General features: G+C 47.7%; 1 protein-coding gene across 1 annotated transcript in view; it reads right to left on the bottom strand.

Moving 5' to 3' along the window:
* MSI1 (musashi RNA binding protein 1) overlaps nucleotides 1–958 on the bottom strand; it is a 67,445-nt gene extending 66,487 nt beyond the window's left edge. Inside the window, exon 1 of the mRNA XM_029571265.1 lies at nucleotides 797–958. Coding sequence (XP_029427125.1) covers nucleotides 797–849 — 53 coding nt within the window. The 5' untranslated portion in view covers nucleotides 850–958. The remainder of the gene's footprint in view (nucleotides 1–796) is intronic.
* Between the last annotated feature and the right edge of the window lie 11,080 nt (nucleotides 959–12,038).

Raw genomic sequence — 12,038 nt, 5'->3', positions numbered from 1 at the left:
AGGGCTGTATATAGGGCATCTCTTCCCAGGGAAGGGGGCAGTATATGTAGGATGCATATGGATTTATCCTTGGGCGTGTATAGCTGGTTTCTCCCTAGAAGTATGTATTGGGGGGGGGGGGGGGGTTCACTTCGTAAGACCATGTGGAGGACAGGGGTCTCACCACAGGTGATGTATCCCAAGGCATATGGGGTTCTATCCTCAGATGACTGCAGTGTGTCCCAGTGCAGGGGAGGAATTGCATCAGGTGTATACTGAATGATTATTCAAGGGGGGGGGGGGGGAGGGAGAAATCTTGTTGTTAGGGTTACATATAAGGTTTGGTCTGGGGGGAATCCTCTTGATAGCAGTATATGGAGGGTTTCTTTCGGGGAGGGGAATCCTCTTTTAAAGGATATATACAAGTTTTGTCTGGGGAGGATCCTCTTATCAGGTCTATGGAGGGGGGTCTTCTGAGGGGGGTTTCTCATCCAGAGGTCAATGCAGGGTTCCTCCTCCTGGAGTCTATACAGGGATCTTCTGAGGGGGGTTCCTCTTCCAGGGGTCTATGTGGGTTTCTTCCGGGGGGGGGTTCCTCTTCCGGGGGTCTATGGAGGGTTTCTTCTAAGGAAGGTTACTCTTTCATGGTTTTTTTGCTGAAGGGATCTCTCCTGGAATGTAAGGGGGGCTGTCCCCGAGGTGGGTTTTTTTTGTGGGGGAGGTCTCTATGAAGGAGGGAGAGCTTCTTGCCGCGATCGGCCATGATTACAGCCTGGTGAGTGGCCGACGGGGCAGCGAGAGCCCAGAGTCCGCTTACCAGGGATCGTGCGCCGAGTCCGGGGATGAGGCCTGAGGCGCTTCCGTCTCCATTCGGACTCTTCTCGACCCCAGGAGCTGCGGCTCGAGGCGCTCACAGGGCAGATGTGAGGCTGCAGCGCGGCGAGGGGCCGGCGAGGTTCCCTGCTCCCTCTCCACCTCTCCCCGCCCCCAGCCTGTCCCGCCCCTCCTCCCGGTCCACTCCCAACCCCCTCCTCCCAGCCTGTCCCCACTGCTCCCTTCCCACCTCCCCCCCGGATTGGCCCTCCCCTCCTCTCTGCCTGTGCCCACCTCCCCCCATCCCAGCCTGTCCCGCCCCTCCTCTAGCGACTTTTCCCCACCTCCTCTCCCCAGTCTGTCCCACGCCGCTTCCTCCGTGCTCCATTACCACCTCCCCCTAGCCTGTTTCGCCCCTCCTCCCGGGCCATTACCGCCTCTTCCCCCGCCCCACCTCCCCTCCCCTCCCCTCCTCCTGGCCTATTCTGCCTCCGGCCCTCCCCCCACTTACCCTCCTCTCAGCCTGCCCCGCCCCGTCTTCTCCCTCCTCCCTGCTCCCACCCCACCTCACCCCGTCTCCGGTATAATCCCCACTCCCCACCTCTCCCAACCTGACCCATCCCGCCTCCTGCCCACTCCCCACCCTCACCTTGTTCTTCTCTGCTTACGGCCCTCTCCCCACCTCAGTATGTCCCGTCTACTTCCAGCCTACTTCCCCCCCCCCCCCCCTCCTCCCTGGATTGTCCTGTCCTCTCCTGCCCTCCCCGTCTCCTTATATTCCCTCATTCCCATAGGGTTGCCAACTGGCTCCAGATTTTCATAACAGGTTGATCCAGTCCTGGTTTTAGCCCATTGCATGCTGGAACTTATTTGAACTCTCTATTGTATTCCTTAACAAAAGCAAGACTATAAGTATCTGCATTCAGGGAAGTAAAACCAGGACTGGATCATCCTGTCTTGAAAATCTGGAACCAGTTGGCAACTCTATGCTAAACCCTTCCTCCTTCCCTTCTCACTCCTTCTATCACTTCCATCCTCCCCTCTCATCCCATCCCTTCTTAGCCATTCCTTTTATCCCTTCTTCCCTACCCTCTCATCTCATCCCATCTCTCTCACTCCTTCAATTGGATCCCTCTTTCCCTTCTCATCCCTTCCCTTTTATTGGATCCCTCCTTCCCCTCTTATCCCCACCCGTCTCTTTCATTCCTAATGGATTCCTCTCTCCCCTCTGTCTTCTTTTTCATTTTTTGTATCAGATCCCTCATCCCATCCCTTCTCTCTCTTTCTGTGGGATCCTTCTCTCCCTTCTCATCCCATCCCTTCTCTCTCACTCTTCTATCAGATCCCTCCCTCCCCTCTCTTCTCCTCTCCTCCATCCTTTTCTCTCATTCCTTCTAATGGGTTTCTCTCTTCCTTCTCATTCCATCCCTTCTCTCACTCTTAGATTCCTCCCTCCTTTCATCCCTTCTTTTTCATGCCTTCTATCGGATCCCTCCCTCCGCCCTCATCCCATCCCTTCTCTCTCACTCACCTATGCCCTGATCCCTTACATAAGGAGGGAGTATCATAGTAGATGATAATGGGATAAAAACAAAAAAACATCCAACATATTCATTTAGACATTTTATATACCATTGTTCCAAATGAAAATCACAATGGTTTATAAAAGTAACATTCATACTACAGATCAACACAACAAGGATTACTATAAATCTGCTGTGATTTTCTAATACATATTAGCTAAAGGTCTAGGACAGCAGGTTTGTTGTATAGAATATCTATTTCAACAATTTTTCACATAATAGTGAGTTGTCTTAAGTTACGTAAAATATCTCATTACTTATTATTCATTCTTCAATGATTATCTCTGTCCTTAGTATTGGCATTCTGATAGTTTTAAGTTAGCTTATATGCATTTTTGGATAGCCAAGTTTTCAGCTCATGTTTCTTTCTGTTATCAAATGTAATGTCTCAGGTAGAGAATTCCTGCTATGGAAAACACACAATTTCTTATTTGTATCAGATGTGTAAGGCACAATCAATAGTCCTTTATTTTGAGATCTTAGTGTTCACTGCGGTGTGTATGGTTGTAGTGTCATGCCTATCAGACCGGGGTTACTGGAGTGGATGATTTTAAATATTAGTCTTAATATTTTATACCCACTTTTGCTCCTTATGACCTTGGGCAAGTCACTTTACCCTCCATTGCCTCAGGTACAAACTTAGGCCTGGGTTTATCAAAATGCACTAAATATCGCCTGTGATAGGAACACTTTGCGATAAGTGACATTCAAAGTGAGACATACGAACAGAACAGTGCACTCTAAGTTGAGAGAGCATTGCACAAATCTCATCTTTGTGTGAGTTTCCTCACTCCGAAGGTCATCAAATCTTCACAAGCGTGCACTGTGCTGTTTGTAGGTTTCACTTTGAATGTCAAAGTGGCCCCTAAGCCCTACACTAATACCTAAACCTCACCTTGAGTGACTAGGGAGGCCTCATATAGAGGTATAAATACCTACTTAGTATGAGGGTATTATGGATACTCTCTCTCCTAAATCCAAATGGTTTACCAGTTGGGATAACACTGCTTTTTCAAGAACTTTTGAGAGAAAAGATAAATTGGATATTGGATGATAGTTGTCCCAATCGTCAAGTGTACCAGTGTGCTCAGTTATGTGCTCACTGGAAAGGCTGCCAGCCATAGAGGTGACCACATGTAAGATTTCTCCTTGTCCAAAATAGCCTTTTTATCTCCCTCCTTTGTACTGCACCATCTTGATAAAAGGGCATACAAGATCCAATTATACTTGCACATATATGATAAAGTGCAGGTTCAGACCACTGTGCTCCAAGATGGATGTTTAATATTGGAGCTCTCTCCCTCCTGCCACAAAAACCAATGCTTTAAAACACTCCAGATCTGATTTTGTTGGTGCTTCTACTGTATTTTCACTACCATTATCTCAGGGTGGCTACTAGAAAGAGAACAACAGATTTAAAGCATTTCTCATTTAGGAAACACTCTGCAAAGCTAGCTATCGAGGACAGTGACCAGGCCGCGAAAGGAGCAGGGGGCCCTGGCAGCAGGAATCCAGAAGCCTTACTGATCTCAACGCAGCCTGCTGCGGAACACCCTGAGGAACATACAGACTTTCCATCCCGATCAGAGCTACGGGAATGGTTTCTAGAGCTCCAGGCTGACATGCACCAGAAGAAAATCAGATCTCCTGGCCTCCATTTCGGAAGTTCAGGAGGACTTAGTGGCATTGGGGCACCAGGTAGACAAGCTTGATACCCGAGCCGAGAACCATGGAGTGGCGCTGAACAATTTAAGTGCACAACACATTTCTATGGCTATGGAGATTGCTCTTTTAGCCGATAAAGTGGAAGATCTCAAAAATCACTCGAGATGGTGCAACATCAGAATCAGAGGGATTCCGGAGACAGAGGAGTGTGTTAACTGTGTCACTATTGCTTTCACGATTTGTGCCTTTATTCTTGCTAGTAAGGACGGCTCATCGGAGGATTAATCCGGCTCTCAGCAACTCATCAAAATTGAGTGAGCTCATAGAGCATTGTGCCCAAAACGTGACAACCGGCCAAGAGACATTGTCCTTTGTTTACATAGTTTTGCCCAAAAGGCGAACATTGTTAAAATTGCCTGGAAAAAATCCACTTGGCGATGGAATGGACTGGATATCGCTATTTATAATGATTTGACGCCAACTACACTCCGAAAATGATTTGAGCTAAGGGAAGTTACTAGTGCACTTCACCAAGAGGGCATACGCTATAGTTGGGCTTTCCCTTTTGCTCTTCAATTTCAGTATAAAGGAGCCTCATATAGGGTAAGATCCGTCGTTGAAGTGGTGTTGGCTTTTAAGCAAGCAGGACAGTCTATTGGCTTTACCATCCCAGCTGCAATTCCGATCACAGCAACTACTGACTCATTCCCAACATGGCGCCGGGCAGGACAAGGAGGAAGACATTTGTGACGCCACTCTGAGAAGTCTCGTTTGGCTCTTTTGGACCAGGACTGAGGCCCTATTTACTTGCCTTTTTTGCATTTCCATAACCTCCAATTTGCGATTTCAGTGTGATGAGTGGTATTGCTGGTTGCTACTTAATCATAGTCATTTGGTAGTTTGTGTTTTATATGTTCTATGCACCTTGTAATCTGGTATGGGTATTGGTCATTTCTAGTTTTTTGGTATGTTAAATTTGGGGGGGGGGGCGGGGTAGGTTGGGTGTTCATTTTGGCCTGGGGGGTAGCCCTTTATGGGAAGGGGTTTGGAGTTCTCCATTCTGGCTGGCTTTTGTGATTTAGCCTTTGATCTGTGGGATACACTCTATGGGACGGATTTTAATAGCTACGCCCGATTTTATAACATGTGCGCGCAGCCGCTCGCATGTTATAAAATCCGGGGTCGGCGCGCACAAGGGGATGCAGACTTGTGCACCTTGCGCGCCGAGCCCTAGGGGAGCCCCGATGGCTTTCCCCGTTCCCTCCAAGGCCGCTCCGAGGCCGTTCCCTCTGAGGCCGCTCTGAAATCGGAGCGGCCTCAGAGGGAACTTTCCTTCCACGCCGCCCCACCTTCCCCACCCTTCCCCTATCTAACCCACCCCCCCCAGCCCTACCTAAATCCCCCCACCTTTATTTTGTTGTTTATCTGCGCGCACCGGCCGGCTGCCGGCACGCGATCCCCCAGCACGGCCGCTGTGCTGGAGGCCTCGGTCCCGCCCCCGGACCGGCACCCCGCCCCCTTCCCGCCCCTTTTTCAAAGCCCCGGGACATACGTGCGTCCCAGGACTTGCATGCGTCACCGGGCCTATGCAAAATAGGCTCGGCATGCGTAACCCCTCTGCATGCGTAAATCCAGTCAGATTTACGCATGTAGGGCTTTTAAAATCTGCCCCTATATGCCTGAGTGTGGTTTGCTTGGGTTTTTTAATTTTCTTATTGCACTTGTGATTTTTCATACGTACAAATGACAGCTTGTATATTTTCACTCCATGTTCAAGGCCTTAACTCCCATTGGAAGCGTTACCTTCTTTCCCAGGAATTAGTCTCAGTTCAGGAAAGATTAAGTTCTCTCAGAAGGTATCTATTGCTTTCCTACAGGAGACACATTTTTGAAAAAGACATGAATATCTGTTGTCACTTAAAGAGTTTCCACATAAATTCCTTTCAGCTAGTGTGAAGGATGCAAGATATGCAGGAGCAGGCATTCTTACATCATCTCACCTGGCCCATGAGCTATTATTTCAGATTTCAGATCCGCATGGGCGATATGTATCAATAAAATTTTGACGAGGGGCTGACATTTTTACTCTAGTTTCATTAGAAGCTCCTAACCAGGACCAAAGGTCCTTTTTGCTCTCTATCAGAGAGTTGCTGGATTCCAATGGAGAATGTTTCATAATTATTGGAGGGGATTTCAATTTCTCTCCTTGCCCTAATCTTGAAAATTCTCGTCCGCATAATACTTCCTTACAAGGGACAAGGAAGCTTCTGTCATCTATTATGACTGATTGGAGTCTTTCAGATATTTGGAGGCAGAGATATCCCACCTCCCGTACTTATACATTTTATTCATCTCCACATGATACCCACTCCCGTTTTGACTATTTTTTAGTTGATACAACTTTACTATCTTGGGTGCACACTGTTGGAATTGGTCCCGTCACCTGGTTGGATCACGCCCCTGTGTGGCTAGATCTGTACCTTAGTGATATGGACAGTGGGTCACAGTGTTGGCGCCTGAATGAAACTTTATTTAAAGATGACGCTTTTGTGCGGATCCTGGGGGACCATTTAAGTGAGTACTTTCAATTGAATTCTCAATCCTCTGTTTCCCAGGGAGTAGTTTGGGAATGCTCCAAGGCTGTGGCAAGAATTTGTTTGAACTGAATTCAATCACTGAAATGTAATCTTTTTTGAAATGCTTAATAAATTGTTAATTACAAAAAAAAAGTGAAGGTTCCAGTTTTGAGGTAGCATGTTGCATTCAATAAAGCTCCAGAACTGCCAGCACATCAGTAGTTGTTAATAGTGTCTGATACAATTTAATAGTCCAACATCAAGCAATGCTGTTCATACTTCTGAGGCTTCACCATTGGTGGAACTAGTGTAACCCCATGGTACAAGGTCAGGATGATTTACCCCATGCCTCAGTGAAAAGAGTCCCAGTAAAAAGTTGGTATTTCCTCCCTGGAGCTTATAAGTGCTCAACAGGGATCTGCGTCCTCTAGAGCTACATGCTGGATATACTGCTTGTTCTACATGCTGGATATACTGCTTGTTCTACATGCTGGATATACTGCCTGTTCTATTGCTCTCCAAGGAGTGGCCACACGAATACTGGAACATAAAACATTGAAAATTCCACAAGAGGCCGCTTGTCAGCTAATAACCAGGGAATACATATGCATTTAGAGGTGAGAGGAACATACTATTTACAAGGGTATTAGGCACCCTAGGCAAATATCCAACCTTGTATGCCTTCCCCACCCCTGATATTTGATAATTAAACTCAATAATCATGATGATCCCATCACCTCCTCCTCTCCGAGAATAATCCTCTACAAACATAGAATCAGATACATTAACACAATAAACTTTGCTCTGCTATCCATTCCAGCCTCACCTCTCCCCTCCTGTTCCCTGCAGCTACCCGGGAGGGAAGGGGAAGAGGAGGGGGAACAACAAGCAGGGAAGGACTGCATTAGGGAGCAGAGTAGCTCATCTCTTTTCTGTTTGCTCCAGCCTCACCCACTCCCCTGCACTACAGCTAGGGATCTTCATTTTAAGTTGTATTTTTTCCCTGGGAATTTATCAGTGTTTATTAAAACAAGAACAAAAAATATATTTATCTGTAGAATAGAATCTTATGTCCACTAATGTCTCCTATTTGTATTCTTGTTGAATCTACCATCATTCCTGTTATAGGATACTCATCCAGTATCCAGAGGAAGCAGAAGCAGACGTCAGGAGAAGAAGTGGCACAAGGGGCTTCTTCAGTCTCTACCAATCCCGTATACACCAGTTGGAATAGGTGGTAGAGACATTACATTTCACAAAGGAGTAAAGGAGACCCAAGAAACAAAGGCGAGACTACACAGTTGTTGATTCGTGTTTATTTCTGGATTGCGGATTTACTAAAGGCAAAGCATATTCTGTGTCAGCTTCATCAGGAAAGACTTTCTGTTAGAACTCCAGTCAAATCTCCCTCTGACTGGCACATTTAATACTGTGGGCCCTGAAGGATAACCTCTCCCTCCTCCCGACGAGTAATCCACTGAAAGGGGCTTCATGACCGTGCATGTGTTAGCCCTGGAATCTTTTATGTCTGACCCTGTGAATCTTAAAGTAGTCCCTGAGTTTAGCGTTACACTTACAATTTTTTATCAATAAGCATTCCCAACTCTGTCAGTGGCTAAGGTCTCATGATCTTTGACAGGACGGTTTGCCAGAATTCAGCCAGCTACATATACAGTAAATCTTGCAATTCACTCCCGGTACTTTTAGTTTAGCGTGGAATAACAAGTGGAGCAATTTATTAAGTGTTGCTCCTTATGTAGGTAGAATATTTTATTCAATAAAGTCAAAGATTTCTACAGCTAATAGAAACTATCCCAGGAGAATAAGGAGCAGACTTACATTGTTTGGTTTTTTTTTGTACAGCACCTTTCTTATCCTTTCTGCAACGCATATAATCCACCAGCCGCCTGGTTTCTGTAGTCTTTTATGCATTATGAATGCTTTAATTTGTAATCCGCACTGAACAACTTCGTTAAACTGCTTTAAATAAATATATAAACACGTTAACAAATAAACCAGAAAACAATTGCACAAGCATTACCCAAAATATTAAAACTAGAAACACGCTGTAACTTAACAGCAATTGAAATACAAGGGCGGGTGCTGCACTTAAAACAGACTAAAGCTACAAGACGGAAGAGTCAGACTTCACGTTCACATAACTTTCAGCTCGATACAGTATCGTCCGGTCGAAGATTGCCCGTCTGTAACGTGCTCGGAGCGCACAATACAGACGAGTAAGGCCATCCAGCGATACAGTCTCCAGTTTCACGCGTCCTTAGCGCTTTGTAAAATAGACACATAACCCTTTCCGCACCCAGCATGTAAATGAACGAAAAAGCTGTATAATGAAGGAATTAGCTATTCCCCTCCGATACTGTAACGGGCGCTGATACTATCTCCTCAGTAACCTGCTGTTTTGCCGCGGCCTTAACCTGCTACTTTACCGCCTCCCCCTAGAAGGAGTTAGGACTGTGTAACAAATCCATCGACACCGCTTAAGATACTCAAACACAATAAAACAATAAGCCTGGCACCCTCCTTGATGTAGTACGTCCCAGATGCCCCCCCCTCCCCAGCGCGCCCGCCACTACCCCTTTCATCAGCTGCATCCACCCATTATGCCCCTCACGGGCATGTCCCGCTTCACAGAGCGCTCCCACTCAAATCCGTTCATGGGTATATACCCTTTCGCCCCCCTCACAGCGCCATGCTACCACTGCGACCCGGCAGTCCCGTGAGGCCTACAAAAAAAAAAAAAATCCCCGGCTCCCGCGCCCCCGCACTGGCCCGCCGACTCTAACCCCCTCCTCCCGATCAGGCGGGTAGGCGGCGGCGAAAAGCAAAAAAAACCAAAATCAATTTTTTTTTTCAAAAAGCGACATCACACAATGCATAAAATAATTTCTCCAGCCTTAAAGCGACAATTTTGTTTTTTTCCAAAAGCGACTTACTTTTGGGATCTGTCAAGATCCCAAAAGTAAGTCGCAAAGTAACTTACTTTTCTGAAGCCATCAGGAACACGATCTTAGCTCCTCCGGACGAAGACGAAGATGGCCGCCTGCACGGGGAAAGCGTGCAATTGGCAGCTGAAGACGTGACGTCACGACGTTTGGCGTCACGAGATGTGACGTCACGTCTTCTGCGGCCAATTGCACGCTTTCCCCCGTGCAGGCGGCCATCTTCGTCTTGAGCTACGATCGTGATGGCTTCAGAAAAGTAAGTTACTTTTGCGACTTACTTTTGGGATCTAGACAGAGTCGGCGGGCCAGTGCGGGGGCGCGGGAGCCGGGGATTTTTTTTTTTTTTTGTAGGCCTCACGGGACTGCCGGGTCACAGTGGATGCAGCTGATGAAAGGGGTAGTGGCGGGCGCGCTGGGGAGGGGGGGGCATCCGGGACGTACTACATCAAGGAGGGTGCCAGGCTTACCGAACCGCTGCTATTGCCTCTGCTCGCAGGGCCTCACGGGACTGCCGGGTCGCAGTGGATGCAGCTGATGAAAGGGGTAGTGGCGGGCGCGCTGGGGAGGGGGGGGGCATCCGGGACGTACTACATCAAGGAGGGTGCCAGGCTTACCGAACCGCTGCTATTGCCTCTGCTCGCAGGTCTATTTCGCCGGCTTGCTGCACGCTTTCGCTTTGCTCGGCTCTGCTTTTTCTCCTCTCCCGACTTTTCGTGTTTTTTACACTTCCTGGTGCCTGTCATTCCAAATGCCATTTGAAATGACATTTGAAATGACAGGTACCAGCGCACCCAGGTTACTGTATAGGCGCTGTATTAAGCGCCTATACAGTAAAATGGGTTACGCGGGCATAACCTTTCCCTAACGCTTTAAAGCCGCGGCATGCATTTGCATGCGATTAGAAGAGAGTATCGGGGAGTTAGTGAAGAGAACTGTGCGTGCGGGGAGGAAGGGTGCGCCTGACACTGCCGCACTGTTTTTACCGCGGCCTTACTGTATCGACCTGTTTATTGGCATTCACAAGCGTTGTCAAAGTAATCGTCAGGTGAACAGAAGTGGCAAGGTCGAGCAGACTCCTCTCACTATGCGATGACGCATTCTTGCTCTCAAAATGTTTGGGCATTTCTGGACGGGTACATGTTGCTGTAGTTACAGCGTCCTCTAAGTCACAAACTGATGAAAACGTTATTGGTACACTATTAATTGACATGAACAACTTGTGAGATCTATTCTATAGGGCCCGCCTCCTGAGCTCGGCGTGCCGAGGTAGCTGATGTCACTCGGGAGCAACAGCAGCAGGCGCCCGGCCGACAAGCTGTGTCGAGATTATTTTATTGCTACAACCTATGTCTGTCATGCATATTCCGAATTTCTTAGTCTTGCTGGCTTTAAACCTGGTGTGCACTTTAACAATAGAACGTCCAAGCATAAAGTTAAATAAAAAAAAACCAGCTGTGCTGGAAACCGGAAAGAACAAGTCCACCAGCCCCACGCCAGGATGGGAGGGTAGGGCTATTAACTGGCTCAGCTCTGGTGTTAAGGGGTCAGCTGGCTCCTATGGTGTTGCACATACATTACAAAAGGATATGGGCAAAGCAGAGGTAGTCTAGAGAAGGGCAACCAAAATAGTGCAGAGTCTGCATCAATAGCCTAATAAGAGAAAACAATGGCCTAAGTTTGTATATCTAAGAGGAGAGATAGGACAGTCAAATAATTTAAATGTATGCATCAGGCACAGAAAAGCTTTTTAATGGTAAAGAAAGCTCTAGAACAAGAGACCATGATATGAGACTCCAAGGGGGTAAACTCAGGAGCAACATAAGGAAAGGTGATGGATGCAGTACCAGGACCAGGGCAAGAAGAATGGGATGCCTGCCCTGGGCGTAATGTCAAAAAGAGTGTCGTTATGGACACTCCTCTTGGGAATGGAGGAAGGCCCAGTGCTTGGTGGGCTGCTTCCCAGGTACAGGTACAGAGATACTGTTGGGTTAACTGCAGAGCACGGAAACCAGACCCAACACAAACAGGAGGGAAGAGAAGTGCAACCTGGACCAGAGCATGCAGCTGCTGCCACAGAAGCAGGGGACAGCATAGCCTGTGCCAGAGCCTGGAGCCACCTCCAGTAGGAAGTGGGACAGGCATTGAAGCTTGGGGGAGGAGTGGAGAGAGAAAGGGATAGAAGCTGCTGGACAGGATGGAGAGAAAGGGGGTGAGGGAGGATGCTAGGCAGGGGAAAAGAGAGAGATGATAGGATGTTGAGCAGTGGCCATGGATAGTAAAGGAATGCAGTACCAGAGCCCATGCCACAACCACAGAAGGAAGGAAAGCTGTGCCAGAGCTATCACTGCTGCTGGAGAAGAAACTGTCTCAGAACCTCCATTACTAGGAGGAGGGAGGCTCTGGGTAAAGGATCTACAATCTACAAAAGAGAGAGGAGGTATGCTGGGCAAAAGTGGGGG

Source organism: Rhinatrema bivittatum, chromosome 11 (assembly GCF_901001135.1).
Source record: "Rhinatrema bivittatum chromosome 11, aRhiBiv1.1, whole genome shotgun sequence".
NCBI lineage: Eukaryota > Metazoa > Chordata > Amphibia > Gymnophiona > Rhinatrematidae > Rhinatrema > Rhinatrema bivittatum.
The sequence above is the reverse complement of the archived record's forward strand: the minus strand, read 5'-3'. Positions and strand labels throughout refer to the sequence as shown.